This window comes from Hyperolius riggenbachi, chromosome 1 (genome assembly GCF_040937935.1).
Source record: "Hyperolius riggenbachi isolate aHypRig1 chromosome 1, aHypRig1.pri, whole genome shotgun sequence".
Lineage (NCBI taxonomy): Eukaryota > Metazoa > Chordata > Amphibia > Anura > Hyperoliidae > Hyperolius > Hyperolius riggenbachi.
In genome coordinates this window covers 350,694,016-350,718,661 of record NC_090646.1, presented here as the reverse complement: position 1 = coordinate 350,718,661, position 24,646 = coordinate 350,694,016, and the positions used below count along the sequence as shown (strand labels likewise).

Here is a 24,646-nt window from a genome sequence, read left to right as displayed (position 1 = left end):
CTCGCTTCAGGAGGGATAATGAATCCACTGTACAGGGCCCTTCAGATGCCACCGCCAGGGGCTCAGTGGGAAACAGGAGGAATGGTGATGATGAATCCACTATACAGGGCCCTTCAGATGCCACCGCAGGGGGCTCAGTGGGAGCAGGGGGCTCAGTGGGAAACACTGCTGCAGCAAACAGCAGAGGCAAGAGGGGAGCCAGGCAAAGGCAGGTACACCCACCAGTACCTGATGACATTATTCAGGGCACCTGGTCACCCGCTAACCTAGTAGAGCCCAACGTCCCACCTTTTACAGGGGCAAGCGGAATATCAGTGCCCACTGACAATTTCAGGCCTGCTGATTTCTACCAGCTATTTGTGGGAGATGATTTGCTGCAGCACATTGTGGAGCAAACTAATCTGTATGCGCATCAGTACATTGCCCAGAAGCCCATATGTTATTTGGCTGAGAAATGGGAGCCCACCACCATACCTGAGCTAAAGGTGTTTCTGGCCCTAACACTGCACATGGGCATAGTCCAACAACCAGAAATCCGTCTATATTGGTCTATGGACTTGACGCATAGCACACCCCTGTTTCCAGCTTCAATGAGCAGGCATCGCTATGAGGCTCTCATGAAATGTCTGCACTTTACTGACAATTCTGAAAATGTCCCCAGAGATGATCCTGCCCATGATAAACTTTTTAAGCTGAGGCCCATACTTACCCACCTCAGTACAAAGTTTTGTGAGGTATACACCCCAGAGAGAGATATTGCAGTGGATGAATCCCTCCTACCATTCCATAGCAGATTAAGGATAAAACAATATATCCCAAGTAAGGCTGCAAAGTATGGGGTAAAAGGTATGAGGGCAAATATAGCCATTTACAGCCAGCTGGGTGCCCACCCTACATGCCAACCAGTGGGAAAACTGTGGTGGAACTAGCCAACCCACTCCTCCACCAAGGCAATCATGTGTATGTTGACAACTACTACACCAGTATTCCCCTTTTCAAATTTTTGTATTCTGCCCAGACTGGTGCCTGTGGGCCGGTGAGGCCAAACCGCAAAGGCCTCCCACCACAGGTGGTTAATAAAAAATTAACAAAAGGGGAATCGTACAGTCTGAGATGTGGTGAGCTCCTGGCTGTAAAATTATAGAGACCAGAGATGTCATGGTCCTGACAGCCATCCAAAATGAGGCAATGACTACTGTTACAAACTCCCAAGAGCAGATCAAAAAGCCAGTGGCATTGGTGAACTACAGTAAGAAGATGGGTGCGGTGGATCTGGCGGACCAAATGTTGTCCTATTACTTTTTAAAAAAGAAAAAGAGGGCCTGGTACAAAAAAGTCCTTTTTTACCTCCTACAAATGGCCATGCACAACGCTTTTGTGCTTGTTAAAAAGACAGGCCACGATGACAGCTACCTCCCGTCTATGCGAGAAGTGTTAAGGTTGCTGATTAACGAACATGCCAATATTACGGAGGAATTCAATCCCATGCAATTGGATAACACAGTTCGCCTAAGTGGAAGACATTTTCCTGCCCTGATCCCCCCAAACGAAATCAATCAGACGCCACAGAGAAAATGGCGGGTATGCACAAAGAACAAGAGACGAAGTGACAGCAGATACCACTGCCCAAAGTGCCTCTCACTGCTGGGACTCTGCGTTATTGGCTGCTTTGAGGCATACCATTCCCTCAGAAGCCATTAGACATTTTTTTATAAGCCTAAATTTCCACTGGACTTTAATTTCTCCTCTCTACTTTTATTTACCACTTACTGTCCCTCAAAGGAGCTCACAGTTACCACTACTTCACCTTAACCCTCCACTGTTTTTTGGGGTGTGGCAGGAAACCCAGAGGTTTGGAGGAAACCCAATACTCCTACAACCGGCAAACAGTTTTTCCCACTTGGACTTTCTGCTGCAAAGCGAGAGTGTTAGCCACAAGACTTTACTCTGCAGACCACCCCCCATCTTCTGACCACCGGCTTGCCTTGGCGTATGACCTCTGGCTTTTCTCCATCCTGCTAGACCTGCAATGGTGAGTTCCAATGTATTTGTCATTAGTGTTAAGGATAGTGATATGTATGCCTCACTTTCAGTCCAAACATTCCAAATGTAACAAAATAACAGTATCTGAGTAGGTCTGTGTCTGTAGTTTTCAGAATGGTAACATTTGTGTCTTTTATTGAATGTTCTTACACTCTAGGGGCTTTGAGAGGAAAGACTTACGTTGTTACATTTAATAAAAAAGGGCCTTGAAAAATCCATTGGCGCTGCTCATGGTTAACAGTGTATTGCGTGCCAAAAAGCGATCTGATAATGTATATGGGTATCATTTTAACCGTAAGAAGCAAGAGAAGAGAATTTGGGGTGTTTGAGAGATGAGGCATAGTCATTTAAATTAATATTTTTTTGCCAGGGTGAAAATAAACTGTAAAAAAAAAATACCATTTTCAAAGTTATGGTGCAATTTAAGCAAAACCGTGCAAGTCCAAATGTTACAAAATATGTATATCTGCGTAGGCCTGGGTCTCTAGTTTTCAGAATGGTATCATTTATGACTTGTTTTGAATGTTCTGAGACTCCAGGTGCTTTGCTAGGAAAGAATGACTATTACTTTTGGTGCAAAAAATGGCCTTGGAAAATCCATTGGCACTGCTCATGGTTAACAGTGTTTTATGTGGTCAAAAAGCTATCTGATAATGTATATAGGGTATCATTTTAACCGTGATAAGCTAGAGAAATGAATTTGGGGTCTTTGACAGCTGAGAACTATCATCTGATTTTTGTTCTGTGGCAAACAGAATCAAAAGCAATCCAATACCACTTGAATTCAGAAATTATGGGGGAATCAAGTCCCAGCAGACTCAAAGTGATTGAATCTGCCAGGAGTGGAAAATCGATGAGTGTAACCCATTACACGTTTGTGTTCATGAAAGTGACATTTATGTTGTTTACCACCTTTACATTACACACATTTTTGCATGTTAATTTGTAAAACACCACAAAATATTCTGCCACTTTGTAAATTACTAGTAATAATAAATACCTATCATATTCCTAATACTGGCCAAGCATGTCAAGGGAAAAACAAACAAGGCAAATGCCAGTGTGCATTCTCCCATAAAAATATATAGATATTTCTCACCTGGGCATTAGCCTGGCAGCTGTGAAGCAGAAAAACCACTGGCTTCTCTGAATGCCAGAAACAGACCTAAAAGGTGCACAGAGCCAAAGAGCAAGGTAAGTACACACCTGGTACTTCAGCAGGACAACATTGTAGTAAGGAGCACTATGCTGTTCAGCAAGGTTCTGTAAGTGGCAGGTCAACCTTTGCATGTTTAACCAGAAATCCTTGCAGGTGGAGTCACTCTGTGACAAGTCACTGTGAAAAACAGGTCAACACAGTTAGGAGTAAAACTAAAAAAAAAAAAGGAGCTGCCAAAACAAAATCAGTACCAGAATAGTTCAAGATTACCTACCTGTACAAAAGATCTGAATTGGGAATGAACTGTTCAACATCTGCAGTGTGGACTAAACGGAAGCTTAAGACAGGAGGAGGGGTGGATCCTCCAAACACACGAAGTATACCTCCAGGAAAGGACATTGTGAGCTCACCTGAGACATGTACCCCAGACCTGGAAAAAAAGGTTCCATAAAACAGGAAAAAAGTACCAGTTACTAAAGTCCTCTACTCTCCTGTGCCTTGGGTTTGTACCTGTTATGCATACTAGTTTGTCATCTGCACCCCCTATTACAGTGTTGCATTATATGACTCTATATAATATGAATAAAAGAGAATTATTATTATTCAAAGAAAATAATAAAGCACATTATCTATTTTTTCATGAAATGCATTTCATTAAAACGGGTTATTTAACCTTTAAAAAAAAAGTTTCACTTACCTGGGGGCTTATACCAGGGGCTTGCAGTTGTCCTGTCACACGCCAGTCCTTAAAGCGGGATTGTCAACCATAAAAATCTAATTTCAACAGCAACTGGTCTGAATGTATTAAGTGATAAAGATGCTAATCCTGCATTCAAAACTTTCAAGACTTTTTCTGCTGTTATGGTTTGGAGTTATCACATACCTTAAGTGCACTGGCCCTTCAATAGCCATTGCCATTTAGTTGCATGCGGGAGGTTATCTATAATATATTCCTCCTCTTCCCTTTAGTTCCCTGCCTAGCAGAAGTCTAAAGTTACACTTACCGGTGACTGAATTTCCATGTAGTACCACATGATGGGGGCTGGAGATTACTTCCCCTTCCTGAAAGGGACAGGAAATGCAGTAAGGCTTTAAAAGCACGTCACACCATGCAGACCTCAGTGTATTTTCCGATTACCTCGTCATATTGCATGTGTACATACTTAATCTCTACTTTACTCACCATTACGGGCAGGTATTAGTAGACCCACCATGTGGTACTACATGGAAATTCAGTCACCGGTAAGTGGACTTCCATTAGTCCCACATGATGGGGGCTGGAGAGACTTCCAGATTACTACCTCCTCAGGGTGGGACCACAGCTGACAGAACCTTCCTTCCGAAAGCCATGTCTTGATTCGACTGCAGATCTAGGTGATAATGCTTTGGCTGCTTTGCTTTGCAAATTTGAGAGACTGAAGCGGATGCCTTTTCTGCGCAAGAGGAGGATACTGCTCTCTTAGAATGTGCCTTCAAGCCTACTGGAGGCACCAAGTCTGAACTAGTATAAGCTAATGAAATTGTTTGAGTCAACCAATTGCTTAAATTGGGTTTAGAAGCTTTAAACCATTTCCCTGCACCTTGAAACTGTAAAAGAAGGTTACTGTCCTTCCTCCAATCTTTGGTCCTATCTAGATAGGTTAACAAACATCTAACATTCAGTGTGGAAAACTTCTCCTCACCTGGAGTTTTAGGATTCGAACAATAGGATGGCAAGACAATCTCTTGCTCAACATGAAAAGATGATACCACTTTTGGCAAAAATTCTGGAGGAAGCTTAAAGACTACTTTCTGTTCCGAGATAGTCATATACGGAGGAGAAATACATAATGCCTGTATTTCTCCTATCTATCTAGCTGACGTAATTGCAATAAGGAAGCACATTTTCCAGGAAAGGTATTTCAGGGGACTGTCTTGTAAAGGCTCAAACATTTCACCAGTCAACAAGACTAAATTTAAATCCCAGGGAGCCATTGCTTTCGGCTTGACTGCCGATTTCCGTTTAATGGCTCTAACAAAAATGCTTAATTAGCGGATCCACCGCTATGGACTAAATTTAAATCCCAGGGAGCCAATGCTTTCGGCTTGACAGCTAATTTCCGTTTAATGGCTCTAACAAAATTGCTTAATTAGCGGATCCACCGCTATGGAAACGTCAAAAAAGACGTTTTGCAAAAAAAAATCCAGAACATTGGCAATTGATACCTTCTCAATAAACCCTTGTCTGTCGAGATTAAATCTACAAAAAGATTTCCAAATGCGGAGATAGATGTCCGAGGTGACTTGCTTCCTAGACTGAGGTCTAGGTACCGGGTCTAGTGAGAAGAACCGAGGAAGCTGCGAGTTTTTGTGAGTTGCGAAGAGGTCTACTGATGGGTAACCCTATCTGTTGCAGATTTGGCTTAAGACTCGAGGGTTCAGACTCCAGTCCCCTTGCCTCAGACTTTGTCGACTTAGAAAATCGGCCAATTGATTTTCTTTTCCTTTTAGATGGACTGCCTTTAGCGACCTCACTGTCTTTTCTGCCCAGGCAAAGATGATCTGAGCTAATGCTATCAGAGGTGAACTTCTTGTTCCACCTTGGTAATTTATGTAAGATATCGCTGTGCGATTGTCTGACATAATCAGAACGTCTAGTCCTACCAGATGATCTTTGATTTCCCTCAGGCATACCAAATGGCTGGAAGCTCCTTGTGGTTTGAGGAAAAGGAACTTTCCAGGGGAGACCAAAGACCCTGAACTAGTTGGGACCTAAAGTGAGCCCCCGAACCTTGTCCGCTTGCATCTGTAGTAATGACTACTTGATGCCTCGTTAACCAAGGAACCCCTTTTTCTAGATTCTCTCTTTTCAACCACCACTGAAGGGAATCTACTACTGGGCTTGATACCCAAAATGGATTGTCCAGGGAGTCTAGAAGACCATCTCATTGCAACAGGAGACTTAGCTGTAAGATCCTGAATCTTGCCTAAGCCCATTTCACTGCAGGAATGCAGGAGGACATTTTTCCCAGTAGTGATATTACTTGTCTGATAGACACTTTTTTGCAGAAAGGAATTGCTTGATCTTTACAATTAGAGACTCCACTTTGTCTTGAGGAAGGAACGTAGTCTGAACCCTCGAGTCCAACACTATTCCTAGAAAAAGCTTTTTCTTATCTGGGATCAAATCAGATTTTTTTACATTTATCAGCCAACCTGAATCCTTCAAGACAATCTGAACCAGTACAATGTTTTTGAAGGAGACCACATCCCGAGCCGTCAATCATCGAGACCAGGTATAGAATTATCTCCTGCAACCTCAGATACAATACTACCTCAGTCATCACCTTAATGAAAACTCTGGGTGCTGCAAACAGTCCGCATAGCAATGCTGAATTGCAGAGGGACTAAAGTGAACAGAACCCACACTGCAGCCCCCAGATATAAACCAATGAATCGGATTGTGGTAGCACGTATCTGTAAGGTCTATCGATACAAGAACACTACTTCTGAAGAAGAAGTATTGTTGAAGCTAAAGTCACCATTTTGAACTTTCGATACATTGTGTATTGGTTCAAGTACCCCAAGTTTATGATTGAACTTAACTCTCTGTTTAGTTTTGGAGTCAGAAAATTGTAGAGCAATAACCTTTCTTTTGCTCTAGAATTGGAAGGACCTCTTCCACAACCACTTTCTGAAACAGAGTTTCCACAACCAGTTCCACAGTTCCCTGCAATTGACAGTTTTGACTTAAATGTCATCGGAGGATGCCTGACAAACGCCAGTCCCAGACTGCACAATAATGATCAGAATTAAACTGTTGTATTTCATCTTTTCCCAAAAAGGAAAGAAAATTGTGTCAACTGACTTCCAACATGACATTTTTTTTTTACTTTTGAGCCTGACACTTTTTGTCTGGCTGGAAAACTTTCTTATTTTTAGCAGCTCTGATTAAAGAGAACCTTAACTGAGAGGGGTATGGATGTTTCCATTTAAACAATACCAGTTGCTTGGCAGTCCTCCTGATCTCTTTAACTGTAGTAGTGGTTGAATCACACACCTGAAACAAGCATGCAGCTAACTCAGTCTGACTTCAGTCAGAGCACCTGATCTGCAATGCTTGTTGAGTATTAGAGACACAGGATCAGCAGGATAGTCAGGCAACTGGTATTATTTTAAAAGGAAAATTCCATATCCTTCTCAGTTTAGGTTCCCTTTAAGGTGCCCTACAAACCGGAACTGAATAAGACATTACCTTCAAAATGTAAGGCACATAGCTTGCTCCTTGCTGTCACAACACTCTTTCAACCCATCAACCAAATTTTTATCAATTTTAGCGGCTGCTTTAGCTGCAATCACCACAAGAAGTGTCAGACAAAAACTTAGCGGCAAGTGTAAGAACCAAAATGGACCCAAGCAACTCAGCATGAGGTGTACCATTTTTAAGATTTAATTCCAAACCTGCCAGCAAAATATTAAGACACCTTGCAGTACAGCTAAATGAAACCAAAAAGAAGCATCCAATGCTTCTTATCAGATACATCCTAAGGACACCTGTATCTTCAATATTATGGAAGAGTGCCTTGACAGTCTAGAGACAGCTGGATCTAATTTAGGCAATTAAGACATTTAATCAGCCTTACCCTCATTAATAGGGAACCTATTTTGTACTAGCTCAAGCAATTGTTCACAGAGTTGAAAATTTAGGAACATCAGCTGATACAATTTATACGGGGGACATATATACAGTATGTATATATGTATATATATATATATATATATATATATATATATATATATATATATATATATATATATATATATATATATATATATATATATATATATATATATATATACACAGTTTATCTGTATGCACAGGTAACGATTTACATTTGCCTTTTTTCTTAATGAAATTATCCTCCTCCTGGGCAGATGCCTCCACCCAGCCTCTTTCCCTTCAGAAGAAATCTATGTATCAGGTTTAGGCTGTTCCTAAAACCTCCTGAAAAACTGCTAGAACAGATTGCTCAGCAAAAACAGGAGTGCTCAGAACACTTTGAGGAGCTAAACTTTCTTATAAAACCCTAAAGTTTTCATACATTTCTTCCTGAATATTAATATATTTTTTTTCCAAGGAGGAATCCCCTTCACATCAATAAGGCCTTCACTCCATGGACAGTTGATCTGTGTTGTGCACAGCAAACAGATACCAGGTAGCAGTGATCATTTATCAGGCAACAACATGCAGCCATAGAAAAACATGTCACTGCCTATCACCTGACTGTGGAAAAGAGGCCATACAACCATGACAAAGAGGCTTTAAATAAATGAGGGGACAAAATACTTTTGCAAACGCCACAAGACCTCATTTGAGGCCCTGGCATAACATCCTGCAAAAATGATACAAAATGCAATTTAGTATGCAAAATAAATAGCATAGAAAAAAGGTAAACAAACAACATAACCAGTCAAAGTGTATCAAAATGTACAACTTGTTCCGCTGGTGTTGTAGATAAGCTGTCCGGGCCTTGAGAAGACTCTGCTGTGCTCTCCATGGCTGTTAGGGATGGAGTGCTGGTGAACCTCAGCCTTAAATAGCTTCCAGTCAGCCTCCAGGTGTGCTCATTTGGCTCCCACGTGCACGCTGAGTGCACTTCCGGACTGCTCTGGACACCTGCGTTCCACCAACAGAAAGAGTGCGCCTCCATTTGCCACTCTGACTGCAACCGCGGCTAAACTTTGTGTTCCCCCTGCAGTCACGGCCAGCCCTCAGCCAAATGGCGTCTCATTACGTAGGTAGAGGTTGCGGACATCCAACAACTTCCAGCATAAGCAGGCACCTTCCACGTGGGACGCCGAGTGCACGCTATGTGGCGATTCAGGGCTGTTAGCTGCGCTCAATGGGTCCCAGCAGTAACCAACCGCATGGCCCCCCGTGCGAGGACCCGACAGGCTACCTACCCCGGGACTCCCCGCACCGAGATCCACCACCAAGGCTTCCCCCAGACAGCGGTAAGCCAGCCTGCCCTACTCACCCTCAGCTCACTGATGGAGCTGGACCTTACTGCCTCCTATCCCGAGAGGGACAGGTAAAGCACTGAGGTCTGCATGGTGTGACGTGCTTTTAACCACTTCCCGACCGCAGTATTGACAATTGGCGGCCGGGAAGTGCACCCCGCAAGGACCGCCCTATTGACAAATGGCGGCGGTCCTTGTAGGGGCATGGGCGGAGCGATCGCGTCATCCGTGACGCGATACTCCGCCGGCGCCTGTCTCCGCTTACCCGCCGCAACATCCCGCCGGCCATACGGAAGCGCCGGCGGGATGTTAACCCTGCGATCGCCGCATACAAAGTGTATAATACACTTTGTAATGTTTACAAAGTGTATTATACAGGCTGCCTCCTGCCCTGGTGGTCCCAATGTCCGAGGGACCACCAGGGCAGGCTGCAGCCCCCCTATGTCGCACCCAAGCACACTGATTTCTCCCCCCCCTGCCCCAGATCGCCCACAGCACCCCTTAGACCCCCCCTGCCCACCCCCCAGACCCGTTTGCACCCAATCACCCCCCTAATCACCCATCAATCACTCCCTGTCACTATCTTTAAACGCTATTTTTTTTACCCCCCTCCCCTGCCCCCTCCTGATCATCTCCCCACCCCTCAGATTCTCCCCAGACCCCCCCCCCCCCTGTGTACTGTATGCATCTATCCCCCTGATCACCTGTCAATCACCTGTCAATCACCCATCAATCAGCCCGTCACTGCCACCCATCAATCAGCCCCTAACCTGCCCCTTGCGGGCAATCTGATCACCCACCCACACCCAATAGATCACCCGCAGATCCGACGTCAGATCACCTCCCAAGTGCAGTGTTTACATCTGTTATCTACCCTAGACACCCACTAATTACCCATCAATCACCCCCTATCACCCCCTGTCACTGTTACCCATCAGATCAGACCCTAATCTGCCCCTTGCGGGCACCCAATCACCCGCCTACACGCTCAGATTGCCCTCAGACCCCCCTTATCAATTCGCCAGTGCATTAGTTACATCTGTTCTTCCCTGTAATAACCCACTGATCACCTGTCAATCACCCATCAATCACCCCCCGTCACTGCCACCCATCAATCACCCCCTGTCACTGCCACTCATCAATCAGCCCCTAACCTGCCCCTTGCGGGCAATCTGATCACCCACCCACACCAATAGTTCGCCCGCAGATCCGACGTCAGATCACCTCCCAAGTGCAGTGTTTATATCTGCCCTAAACACCCACTAATTACCCATCAATTACCCCCTGTCACTGCTACCTATCAGATTAGACCCCTATCTGCCCCTAGGGCACTCAATCACCCGCCCACACCCTCAGAATGCCCTCAGGCCCCAGCCCTGATCACCTCGCCAGTGCATTGCTTGCATCTATTCCCCCCTCTAATCACACCTTGAGACACTCATCAATCACCTCCTGTCACCCCCTAGCACACCTACCCATCAGATCAGGCCCTAATTTGCCCCGTGTGGGCTCCTGATCACTCGGCCAAACCCTCAGATCCCCCTCAGACCCCCTTCCGATCACCTCCCCAGTGCATTGATTGCATCTATTTTCCCCTCTAACCACCCCCTGAGACACCCATCAATAACCTCCTGTCACCCCCCTAGCACTCCTATCCATCAGATCAGGCCCAATACAACCTGTCATCTAAAAGGCCACCCTGCATATGACCGGTTCCACAAAATTCGCCCCCTCATAGACCACCTGTCATCAAAATTTGCAGATGCTTATACCCCTGAACAGTCATTTTGAGACATTTGGTTTCCAGACTACTCACGGTTTTGGGCCCGTAAAATGCCAGGGCGGTATAGGAACCCCACAAACTGACCCCATTTTAGAAAAAAGACACCCCAATGTATTCTGTTAGGTGTATGACGAGTTCATAGAAGATTTTATTTTTTGTCAAAAGTTAGCGGAAATTGATTTTTGTTTTTTTTTCACAAAGTGTCATTTTTCACTAACTTGTGACAAAAAATAAAATCTTCTATGAACTCGCCATACACCTAACGGAATACCTTGGGGTGTCTTCTTTCAAAAATGGGGTCACTTGTGGGGTTCCTATACTGCCCTGGCATTTTAGGGGCCCTAAACCGTGAGGAGTAGTCTAGAAAACAAATGCCTCAAAATGACCTGTGATTAGGACATTGGGCCCCTTAGCGCACCTAGGCTGCAAAAAAGTGTCACACATGTGGTATCGCCGTACTCAGGAGAAGTAGTATAATGTGTTTTGGGGTGTATTTTTACACATACCCATGCTGGGTGGGAGAAATCTCTCTGTAAATGGACAATTGTGTGTAAAAAAAAATCAAACAATTGTCATTTACAGAGATATTTCTCCCACCCAGCATGGGTATGTGTAAAAATACACCCCAAAACACATTATACTACTTCTCCTGAGTACGGCGGTACCACATATGTGGCACTTTTTTTACACCCTAAGTACGCTAAGGGGCCCAAAGTCCAATGAGTACCTTTAGGATTTCACAGGTCATTTTGCGACATTTGGTTTCAAGACTACTCCTCACGGTTTAGGGCCCCTAAAATGCCAGGGCAGTATAGGAACCCCACAAATGACCCCATTCTAGAAAGAAGACACCCAAATGTATTCCGTTAGGAGTATGGTGAGTTCATAGAAGATTTTATTTTTTGTCACAAGTTAGCGGAAAATGACACTTTGTGAAAAAAAACAATTAAAATCAATTTCCGCTAACTTGTGACAAAAAAATAAAAACTTCTATGAACTCACCATACTCCTAACGGAATACCTTGGGGTGTCTTCTTTCTAAAATGGGGTAATTAGTGGGGTTCCTATACTGCCCTGGCATTTTAGGGGCCCTAAACCGTGAGGAGTAGTCTTGAAGCAAAATTGACCTGTGAAATCCTAAAGGTACTCATTGGACTTTGGGCCCCTTAGCGCAGTTAGGCTGCAAAAAAGTGCCAATCATGTGGTATCGCCGTACTCGGGAGAAGTAGTATAATGTGTTTTGGGGTGTATTTTTACACATACCCATGCTGGGTGGGAGAAATACCTCTGTAAATGACATTTTTTTTATTTTTTTTTACACACAATTGTCCATTTACAGAGATCTTTCTCCCACTCAGCATGGGTATGTGTAAAAATACACCCCAAAACACATTATACTACGTCTCCTGAGTACGGCATACCACGTGTGGCACTTTTTTGCACCCTAACTGCGCTAAGGGGCCCAAAGTCCAATGAGTACCTTTAGGATTTCACAGGTCATTTTGAGAAATTTCGTTTCAAGACTACTCCTCACGGTTTAGGGCCCCTAAAATGCCAGGACAGTATAGGAACCCCACAAATGACCCCATTTTAGAAAGAAGACACCCCAAGGTATTCCGTTAGTAGTACGGTGAGTTCATAGAAGATTTTATTTTTTGTCACAAGTTAGCGGAAATTGATTTTTATTGTTTTTTTTTCACAAAGTGTCATTTTCCGCTAACTTGTGACAAAAAATAAAATCTTCTATGAACTCACCGTACTACTAACGGAATACCTTGGGGTGTCTTCTTTCTAAAATGGGGTCATTTGTGGGGTTCCTATACTGTCCTGGCATTTTAGGGGCCCTAAACCGTGAGGAGTAGTCTTGAAACGAAATTTCTCAAAATGACCTGTGAAATCCTAAAGGTACTCATTGGACTTTGGGCCCCTTAGCGCAGTTAGGGTGCAAAAAAGTGCCACACGTGGTATGCCGTACTCAGGAGACGTAGTATAATGTGTTTTGGGGTGTATTTTTACACATACCCATGCTGAGTGGGAGAAAGATCTCTGTAAATGGACAATTGTGTGTAAAAAAAAATAAAAAAAATGTCATTTACAGAGGTATTTCTCCCACCCAGCATGGGTATGTGTAAAAATACACCCCAAAACACATTATACTACTTCTCCTGAGTACGGCAATACCACATGTGTGGCACTTTTTTGCAGCCCAACTGCGCTAAGGGGCCCAAAGTCCAATGAGCACCTTTAGGCTTTACAGGGGTGCTTACAAATTAGCACCCCCCCAAAATGCGAGGACAGTAAACACACCCCACAAATGACCCCATTTTGGAAAGTAGACACTTCAAGGTATTCAGAGAGGGGTATGGTGAGTCCGTGGCATCTTTCATTTTTTTTGTCGCAAGTTAGAAGAAATGGAAACTTTTTTTTTTTGTCACAAAGTGTCATTTTCCGCTTACTTGTGACAAAAATTAATATCTTCTATGAACTCACTATGCCTCTCAGTGAATACTTTGGGATGTCTTCTTTCCAAAATGGGGTCATTTGGGGGGTATTTATACTATCCTGGAATTCTAGCCCCTCATGAAACATGTCAGGTGGTCAGAAAAGTCATAGATGCTTGAAAATGGGAAAATTCACTTTTTGCACCATAGTTTGTAAACGCTATAACTTTTACCCAAACCAATAAATATACACTGAATGGGTTTTTTTTAATCAAAAACATGTTTGTCCACATTTTTCGCGCTGCATGTATACAGAAATTTTACTTTATTTGAAAAATGTCAGCACAGAAAGTAAAAAAAATCATTTTTTTGCCAAAATGTATGTCTTTTTTGATGAATATAATAAAAAGTAAAAATTGCAGGAGCAATCAAATAGCACCAAAAGAAAGCTTTATTAGTGACAACAATAGGAGCCAAAATTCATTTAGGTGGTAGGTTGTATGAGCGAGCAATAAACCTTGAAAGCTGCAGTGGTCTGCATGGAAAAAAAGTGGCCGGTCCTTAAGGGGGGTAAAGCCCATGGTCCTCAAGTGGTTAAAGCCTTACTGCATTTCCAGTCCCTTTCAGGAAGGTGAAGTAATCTCCAGTCCCCATCATGTGGGACTAATGGAAACCTGATCCTCTGCTCACTTGTGTTTACAAGCAAGGATGAGGTGACTCAGCAATTGGAGGAGAAAATAAAAAAGTTAAGGGAAGAAATTACATCAGTATTTAGCCTCAAACTGTGGGCAAAAGACATAGTTCCCACCAGGAACAGAATTATCTTCATTTACTACATAAAGTTCACTGAAATCAAAACGTGGACAGTACAATATGTACTATACATGTGTTCTGTAAGTAGATCAAGTATTTATCTACTTATATATGTGTTTTTTTTCTCTGGCATAGTATGGCTGATCCTACTGCTTTAAGGTTCCTCTGGTCCCCATGCCGTGGCTCGCTTATCTTTTATTCGTCTAACTAGACAAATGCCACTGCGCATCCATGGCCGCTTACGTTTTCTCGTACTGTACCTGCACAGTATGCTCCCGGCGACGTGAGCGAGGATGTGCATGGCCACGGACACGCAGTGGCGCTTGTCTAGTTAGACGAAAAACCAATAAGTGAGCCGCAGCACGGGGATTGGGGGATCCTTGGGGACCGGCGTGGGACAGGAGGCCAATAGAAGCCCCAGTATGTGAAACTTTAATTTAATAAAATAAATAAATAAATAAAAATAAAAAAATAAAGGTTAAAGAACCCCTGTAAATGTGAAGGGAAAATATATAAAGTGATTTCTGGCTGTGCCAAGTTTTTCCTAAATAACCAAAGGACAGGTGATGGAGAAGAGGAAGACTGAAGAAAGTAACTGCTCTAAAGATCAATACTTCATACACTCTTTTTCAACTGTATAGTTTGGGTCGTGAGCACATTGGTGGCTTTATTGATTAGGTGTGGGACAGTCACTTCTGTTTTAAGAATGCAAAATTCTGTTTTGCATAACATTTTTAGAGGGCTTTTTTGTCCCTTTTAGCCCCTTACACACTTCTAAGAGTTCTGGTTCACTATAAGCTTGCTGGGCAATCTGTAATTCTGGGTGTTTCAAGTTCTCCCCCATAGAACCACATTAATCCATGCCATGCACTGATGAGGACCAACCAGTCAAGGGCTGGTGCACACCAAGAGCGCTTCTGAGCACTTTTCAAAGCACTAGCACGTTGAAAATCACTTGGCTACTGTGACCCTGTGAGGGTGTTTCCATAGCAGCGCTGCAAGTAGCATTTTTTGGAGCGATTCAGCTTGAATGAACGTGCAAAAACACTCCTTCATGTAAAAATCCCTTTACAAAATCACAATCACAAAAAGTGTAGCAATTGCGATTTTGGTGTGCACTAGGTCTATAACAGCACGTATGCATGTTGGATTAGTATGGCTCTGAACAATTCAACTGACACATCATTGCATTCCAGCAGTTCTGGGGGTGCGTTTAGGGACTACAAAGGCACAATTTTGCATATTTAGTAGTGACGCACTGTGGGACACCTCAGTAGCACACTCCAACCTGAATAATCACAAATAACTTCTGTTTTAAGAAGACAAACTTCTGTTTTACATTAGTAAGAGAGGTTTTGGTCCTTTTAACCCCTTACACACTCCTAGGAGTTCTGGTTCACCATTAGCCTGCCGGGTAATCTGTAACTAATGAAGATTTACACACACACACTGGAGTTAGGCGATTTATCTCTCATCTTTGCAAAGCACTAAGCTTGTGTTCTACGTTTTGTCCAGATGTAGAGATCTCACTGCTCTTGTAAGAAACCTGGCAGGACAGCTAGCACTGGAAAATTCACTACTGATCATTTTTATTGGGAGGTTAAATTAAGGTATAGCTATGTGGACAATACAAAGGGAAACAAATGTATCTTGTATCTTATACCAGACTGTAATAAAAAGCTTAATTTGTAAATGTATGACAATCATAGAAACCATTCTTTATGCCAGCTAAAGGCACTTGGAACCTGATATGTGATCTTAACTAACCCCTCCAATTCACCATCTTCAAACACAGCATGCACATATTCTGTAAAAGCAGCAGCAACAGGAAGGGACTCCTGAGACCCTAAAATAACAGGACTTGGTCCACGAGACAATCCTATAAGGGAGAAAAATGGACAATCAGTCTACAAGAAGCTGAAAAATGTTAAGTACAAGCAATGGAAATACATAGTGCAACACAGACTTACATAGCTGGCCAGAAATTCATACCTCAAAAAAGTACAAACAGTAACAAGTAACCCAAAGAGGTTAAACTCTGGTAATGCTAGACTCTACCACTGGAAGGACATTACTTCTGCTGTTTAAGAGGCATGTTAGTTTTCCACAGAAGTGATTTTGCTGTCTAGAGGGCTAGGACAGGTGTCAGAAGAGCCATTTAAACACCTTGGTAAAAACTGCATCCAAATTGCAGGGCTAGGTTTTCTGATAATTATTAGCGTCTTTACAAGGGAACTGTAGTGAAAAAAAATAATGGATAAAATTGCTTATTTTTTTTACAATATTCATTTATAAATTAGTGTTTGCCCATTGTAAAATCTTTCCTCTCCCTGATTTACATTCTTTACATTTATCACTGGTGGTAACATCTTTAGTCCTGTCAGGAGCAGCTCTGTGCGTAGAACTCTAAGTCAGGGATGGGCTCACGAGTAATCTCAAGTGCTTCCTCATGATTCAAATGAGGTTGAATTGTCGCAACTGTGTGGCTGGATGAAAAGGTGTTATTTACCCATAATTCCGCCGTCCTGCTTGTGCTTCAAACAGCTTGCACGCGTCCGATTGGTCTCAATGGAAGCCTCACTACGCGCACTTCCTCCTTCAAGCCGTAAAGAGGAATTGTGCGGTGGTGAGGCTTGCAACGCATCCAATAGGACGTGTGCAAGCTGTTTGAAGCACAGGCAGGGCAGTGGCATTATGGGTAATTACCCCCTTATCATCCAGCCGCACAGCTGCAGCAATTAAAGGGAACCTTAACTGAACGGGGGGTAAAGAGTTTCACTTACCTGGGGCTATTACCAGTCCCCTGCAGCAGTCCTGTGCCCTCGGAGCCGCTCTGGAATCCTCCGGTCCTCCGCTGTCACTTAGTTTCGTTTTTGACGACTCACCAGTCGGCCGGTCGCCACGCGTACAAAAATACGCGTTGCCGCATTCTGCACGTGTAGATATGTGGCAAGGTGAGCTAATTGCAGTAGGGAATGCGTCCAATAATACGCATGGCGGCCGGCCGACTGGTGAGTCGTCAAAAACTAAACTAAGTGACAGCGGGGGACCGGAGGATTCCAGAGCGGCTCCGAGGGCACAGGACTGCTGCAGGGGGCTGGTAATAGCCCCAGGTAATTGAAACTCTTTACCCCCGTTCAGTTAAGGTTCCCTTTAAGCCTTATTTGAATCACGAGTAAGCACTCGTGATTACTCGTGAGCCCATCCCTACTCTCAGCAGACAAACATTCCACTGAGGGAGATTTGGCTTGCTTGACAGTTGGAAACAGCCGTTATTTCCCACAATACAAATAGGTTACGTTACACAGTGAACTGTCAGGTCCATGGTCCTGACATCACATCGTGGGAGGGGTTTCACCACAATATCTGCTATACCGATGTCCTTTAAAATTAATTCAAGAAAAAGTAAAGATTTCTCCTGGAAAAGGGGGTATCAGCTACTGATTGGGATAAAGTTCAATCCTGGATGAAAGTTCCTCTTTAAAGCGGAACTGTAAATACAATTTAAGCACACAGTTTCACTTACCTGGGGCTTCCCCAAGCCCCCAGCAGCCGTCCTGTCCCACGCTGGCCCTGCCCGAGCCGCCGTTCTCCCGCCGCCACCTAGTTTCAGTTTCGCCGCCGGGCCACTGCGCGGCTCTGGCCACGCATATACTTTCTTCACGTCCCCTGCTATTGCAGAGGGGAACGCGAAGAAAGGATACGCTTGGCAGGGCTGTGCTGGCCTCGACTTTGAAGTCTAGGAATGGAACAGAGCTGGCGGCGGGAGAACGGCGGCTCGGGCAGGACCGGCACGGGACAGGGCGGCTGCTGGGGGCTTGCAGAAGCCCCAGGTAAGTGGAACACTGTGCTTAAATTGTATTTACAGTTCCGCTTTAAGGCCTTTTTTACATGGTAGGATAAATTGCACGTTTGTTTGGTAGTTAAGCATCCTGTCTGCCAGTCACTAGCAGCTTTCGATTATCATTTCATGCAGAAAAATATTTTACATATGGTAGTGTTATCCAGTTGCAAAAAACGCCTACAACTTGTCGCATTAGAGCATGGCTAGGCTCAGACGTAACCCAAATAGGGGGATGCCTTCCCAGTGCACTAGTAGTTGACAGGTGGTGAATTCACAGCCTTCGGCCTATCATGTAAAATGGGCGTAAACAATAGTAGTTCTTTCAATCTGCTGACATACATCATAACCATAAAGCACACTCCCAGCACACGTTTTACAAGATTTGAGCAAGTACTTTGTTGCAGAGTTTGTTTATGCCCTTTTATTGCCACTCCATAAGCACTTTGGTTAGCAGAATTTAGATTATTCATCTATTAATTGTCAAGTGTCGTGACACTGGCCACTTCTTATACTATGGACAGACATTGCTATAGGCAGTAATCTTCTCAGCGAGATTTCTGTCCCCTTACAGACTAACACCAGGATGATGCAATTCATGCAACACAATACCTTACAGAAGGCCTAAAACAAACAAATGACTCAGCTCAGTTGCTTCTGGTGCTAATAACCTTTGTGCAGCTAAAAATTAGTTATTCAAATCAATTTTATCCAAAATGTAATATTTCAGCCATTCAGAATTCTAAATAGTACTTTTAGATCTATGCTTAGAGATAATATGATAATAATAAGGATAATAGTAAAACCCATCCGCCTTTCCTAAGGATATGCTTATGTCCCACATAACAGTAATACATACACCTGGAAAAGACATTTCACTATGTTCTAATTACCGTCCCTCTTCATTGCTTAACCTAGACCTGAAACAGTTTGCTAAAATCATAGCTAACAGGTTATTGCCCCTGATGACACGACCGATACACCTTGATCAGGTCGGATTCATACCCACTCTTGAGGGCAGAGACAACACTATGCAAATGCTTGCTGCTGTTCACTGGGCACGGTCGGAGGCCTTACCGATGATGCTTCTCTCTACTGATGCGGAGAAGGCCTTCGACCGTGTTCATTGGGATTTTATTCAAGGCACATTACAGCATATTGGCCTACCTCGCAATATGCTTTCATATATTATGGCTCTCTATACTTCCCCCTCTGCACGGATTCGGGTTAATGGCGAATTGTCCGACGCCTTTAACATCTCAAATGGCACCCGTCAAGGGTGCCCCTTATCCCCCTTTATTTTAGTACTTACATTAGAACCCCGGTTATGCAAGATTAGAGCCAATCCTGATATTAGAGGTTTCAGTTTCCTTCATTGTCCCATAAGATCGCAGATTATGCTGATGACCTCTTGTTTTATTTGACTGGCCCACACATATCTATACTAAATCTTATACAAATCTTATTCTCTCGCTACGGACATATCACTAATTTCAAAATAAATTATGACAAGTGTGAGGCACCTAATGTGGGTATGGATCCGTCCCTTCAAGCCACCCTAACAACTAAATTTCCATTGAGATGGGTTCCCAGGGCCATCTCCTACCTTGCCACTAAGATCCCCAGTAACCTCACAGAGGTTTTCAAACGCAACTATCTCCCCCTGTTATCTACTATTAAAGCTGACCTCAAGAGATGGGATGTGGCAAAGTTCTCCTTGTTCGGGCGCGTCAATATCATCAAGATGAATGTGCTCCCCAGATTCCTCTATATCTTACAGACTCTACCAATCTTAGCTCCTAGTTCCTATTTCAAAGAGCTTAGAAAATGCTTCATTTGAAAAAATAAGTCCCCCCGGTTGAAATATGCCTTGACTGTGATGCCTAAACAACAGGGTGGACTGGCAGTGCCCAATTTCCAACTATATCATGCTACTGTGGCCCTGATGAAGCTTGGTGTTACCAAGCGAAACTAGTCGGTGATTGGCTGCCTCCATCCAGCCCACTGACCTCCGACCCGCTATGCGATGATGCGCTAGCAACTCCGCAAGCACACGTGGAGACTGGCGTCCTGCGGCGCCAGCTACCGGGAACAGACACTGCGTGAGAGGGCTGAGTTGGTGGACGGACTGTGAGCGACCGGAGTGATTCAGCTCTGTGGAGACCTCCCACACTAGACGCCTGCATGCAAGTGTATATTACCAGCTCCACAGCAGGAGAAGTTCAAACTGCCAGTGCCTTCAGATCACACGCCGGACTACATCTCAAGGCGGGGGCCCCCTCTGGAATACAATATCTGCAGCCTGCCTGGGCGGCTAGCATAATATAGCCAGGTGAAGCTGAAGTGCATTGCTCCCGACGGACTGTTGGAGGTCGTGAGTATTAACACTCATGTGGTCAATGCAATGTTATTAGGCATACCGGTTCCCTTGAATGAGACTTAATCACGTCTGTTCGTTTGTTGCTGGACATGCTTGCTTAGCAATTGCCCCTTTTCCACGCTGCTTCCCTCCTATGCTTAGCCCTTTGCGGATGGACTGTAGTTTGTGCTCTATGCGGGGTACCCCAAGCCTGATTTGTGTGTATGGGGAGGTGTGTCAGTATGGTTGGTGGTGAGCCTTGGTTTTAATGACAACAGCGCTGTTGCTTTTTAGCTTCGTTGTTTGATGCAATAGTGGTCTCGTTTTCATGTTCAGCCAATAAAGAATTTTTCATTTTGCATACACCGGTGTGTCCTTAGGAACCTTTTTTCCACAATTTTGTTGTCACAATGCGGTTCAGGACCCTTTTCCAATCGGAAAGGTGATGCTTTATTATATTCATATGTTCCCTCATCTCCTGTCCCCTTTCCCCGTTACACATATATCATGCTACTACCATATTGGTGAAAGTGGTTGATTGGCACTGTCATGGAAACCTTAAGGGCTGGGTGGGGATGGAACAGGATCTTGCATCTCCCTCCCTTGCCCACTTGCCATGGACAAGGGGTTACTCAAAATCCTCTAGGCCTATATATCCCCTAATAGACACCACTGTCAAGGTTTTTCACAAAATGAACAAAAACTCCTTGCTGGCACCGGATCCCTCGCTAATGATCCTTATCTTAGACAACCCGGATTTCCCTTCAGGCCTTCAACAGAGGACACATAGTAAATGGAGGGAACCACATTCCTTATGAGCATTTCATTTGGTAGAAAGAGGCAGATGGGTTGACCTGAATACGGTTCAGACATGGCTAGGGCTCACATCATTAGACCCCTGGTCCCTACTCCAGTTCCAACATTTTCTACTTTTCAGCATTTCACTTGGTAGAAGGAGGCAGAAGGGTTGACCTGAATACGGTTCAGACATGGCTAGGGCTCACATCATTAGACCCCTGGTCCCTACTCCAGTTCCAACATTTTCTACTTTTCAAGGGCAGTAAACATAACTTTTCCAGAGACACCACTCTATTTGAAAAACTTTGCCTTGGAGAGGGTTATTTAACAAAGGGGATATCCCAGAACTACTCTCTCCTCATATCAAACCCTGACCTCACCTCCTCTTTGTTTGATAGATGGGAAAGAGATACTGGCGGAATCTTCTCTGACCCGCAATGACAGAAGATTTTACTTGTCGCACAGAAATCATTAACCTCTACATGCATACAGGAGTCAGGATATAAAATGCTAACTCAGTGGTACCCCACTCCCGACAAGCTTCGTAAGATGTACCAGAAAACCAACCCACTTTGCTGGCGATGTTCACAACACAGAGGAAATTTTCCTTCACATCTTTTGGAGCTGTCCGGTCCTTGGACCCTATTGGAATTTATTTAAGGCTATTATGTCTCAAGTAACCGGGGTAGACCCCCTCTGATAACCCTACATACTACCTCTTGCATAACACACCTAGAAGCATAAAGAGGTATAAGAGGTCCCTTTTAAAAAAATATGATAAATGCTACCAGATTGATGATTGCTCGCCACTGGAAATAGACACATGCTCCCACAGTATCTGAAGGCTCAGGGAAATACAGTTGAAAGACCAGATGGAGAGCCTGACTCAATCGTTATATAATAGAGACAAGCAACACAATCGCACATGGAGAAGCTTTTAAGAACATAATGGAGGCAGCAGGCTGATTGAGAGATTTCTTTTCTCTACTCCCTTAGACGTTCTTTGAGATAACATTATTTCAAGGGATGGCCAGCTTGGCCCTTCCCACTCCCTTAGCGGACCGTATGTGGCTAGCCCCGATTGGACACCTTGGATGGCCCAGATTCTATTCTGCCTTTCTCTGTTTCCTATCTCCTTTCTTCTTCTTCCTCTTTTCAATGTTAAATGTCTCCCTCTCAGGTATTTCTCTCCTGGGTGGATCACCAGATTGTTAATATTGCCATCTGGATCCCTCTGGGCCCTAGACCCCCCACAGAGTGAGTTCCCACACCTATGTGGAGTGAAGGTGGGTCTAATATATGCACACATGGGGACAGCCATGTGGGTTTTCTGGGCATGAAGGCACACATAATATATAGTTGATATCTGTGTTTTCTCTTTGTGATTATGCTGTGATACTATTTATGTAGGTGGACACTGCTGGTCTACCTTTCTTGTTTTATGTATTTATATTTGACACAGTATGATACTCAGTCATGTTTGTATGTTTCTTGTTACTTCAAACATTCTAAAATAAAGAATCTTTAAAAATAATAATAATAGTAATGATGATAATAATAATAATTCACAGTAATTCATTAGTCTGACTGTTTTAATACACACACATGAAGTCTTTACCCCTCCACAAATGCTAACATAGGAATAAAATGTAGAGAAAGGTTTTTATTTTTTTGTTCTGTTTAAAGGATGCTAAGATTTGATCAATCATGGTGGCCCTTTTACCCCACATGGATTTTATTCAGCTGATCTTTGCCTATTGTGGACTATTTAGGAGGCCTTGTATCAATGTCTTCCTTTAAACAATTTGCACTTTTTTTTGCTGTTTATGTTCTTTTGTACTGTTAAATAATTTTGCTATGTCCCATATAATTTGGCTATGCTGCGGTCTACTAGAGGCCTCTTTTCCACAGACTGTTGATAGGCAGTGAAATGCCTCTCACCTCTCACAACTGCTCACTGCTGCCTGGCAACTGCTTGTTGCTGCCTGGTAACTGCTCATTGCTGCCTGGTAACTGCTTGCTGAGCACACAGCTCAACAGTCTGTGGAAAAGAGGCCTAAGTCTGTTCTACTTTGAAAACTCAATAAAAAAAAACTTTGAAACTAAAGCATGCTAAGCTACTGTATACTCTGTTTTCAGCATCTCTTACCAGAAGAAACCCCGCCACTTAGAGATGGAGGGGAGAATAAGCCTCGATCACTAGACGTGCAGAATGGAGGACCAGGAGTTAACAGAGAGGGGTTGATAACAGGTGCTGGCTGGATAAGACAAAGAAAAACATATCAATTGCAAAGAATTACTGAATGGGTCCCATGCAGCAGTTCTTTATAAAATGCTCTGTGCTCACCAGGTTGCTGCCTCTTTGTGCACGTTGTGCTGAATATGGAGCTTGAGGTCGGGCAGGAAAGGTACTTTGGGATCCAGAAGAGGAGACCCAAGAATCTACAATAGACAAGCATTCATATTTTAACCTATATATTAAAGGATACATCCGAGATAATAAAAAAAATGAGATCTACTTACCTGGAGCTTCCTCCAGCCCCTGGCAGCTGATCCGTCCCTCACCGCAGCTCCGGTGTCCTGGGATCCCCTCCGTTGGCGATGCCGACCTCGCTAGCTTGCACGAGCGCGCTCACGAGGCCTGGACTGTTCTGCCCAGGTGCAGAAGTACTGCGTTTGCGCAGAACACTCCAAGCCACGTGAGCGTAAGCGCAGAAGATCCCGAGCTGGCCAGGTGGGCATCGCCAACGGAGGGGATACCAGGACACCAGAGCTGGGGCGAGGGGCGGATCGGCTGCCAGGAGCTGAGGAAGCCCCAGGTAAGTAGATCTCATTTTTTTTATTACCTCGGACGTATCCTTTAAGCAGCATAAAATAAATCAATATTTTCACATTCCTATAATCATATGTATGATCTGAAAATAATAATAACAAACCTAATAAATGTATTTTGCCCATTTTTGTCCATCTTGCCAAATACAACTAACAAATAAAAATCTGCAGAAACTCTATGTAAAGTTCACCAACCAACATCTAACCAAAGATAAAATCTATGTGGCGTTAATATATTCGCCACATGACTTAAGTGATCCATTGCTCACACAATTCAAAACATACTAGCAAATTAATTGGTGGCTGAACCCCCTTTCCCTCTAAACTTCACTGATCCTGAACTGTAAGCGGTTTAGTTTTTTGTACTTAGTATAGATACAGTGATAAAGTGCAGTAGAAAATAGAACAATGCCCATACAAACTAAAGAAACAAAAGGATTATTAAAGTGTAAATCCAGATAACTGAAAATAAAATAGCCAAATAATAAGACAGTGTAGTTGTCTTCTGTTCTAAAATTCACAGAAAAAAACTATAGCTGCCATGATGCAGTTTTAGTGAACAATCATTTGGAAGGAA

General features: G+C 43.6%; 1 protein-coding gene across 6 annotated transcripts in view; it reads right to left on the bottom strand.

The window, feature by feature from the left end:
- The window catches only part of FCHO1 (FCH and mu domain containing endocytic adaptor 1), a 340,362-nt gene that overhangs the window by 24,605 nt on the left and 291,111 nt on the right, over nucleotides 1-24,646 (bottom strand). For all 6 annotated transcript variants that reach the window (XM_068234105.1, XM_068234106.1, XM_068234107.1 and 3 more), the window contains 5 exons: nucleotides 23,585-23,679; nucleotides 23,387-23,495; nucleotides 16,007-16,118; nucleotides 3,477-3,632; nucleotides 3,250-3,379 (listed from right to left, as the gene is read on the bottom strand). In XM_068234105.1, the coding sequence (XP_068090206.1) occupies nucleotides 3,250-3,379; nucleotides 3,477-3,632; nucleotides 16,007-16,118; nucleotides 23,387-23,495; nucleotides 23,585-23,679 (602 nt within the window). The remainder of the gene's footprint in view (nucleotides 1-3,249; nucleotides 3,380-3,476; nucleotides 3,633-16,006; nucleotides 16,119-23,386; nucleotides 23,496-23,584; nucleotides 23,680-24,646) is intronic.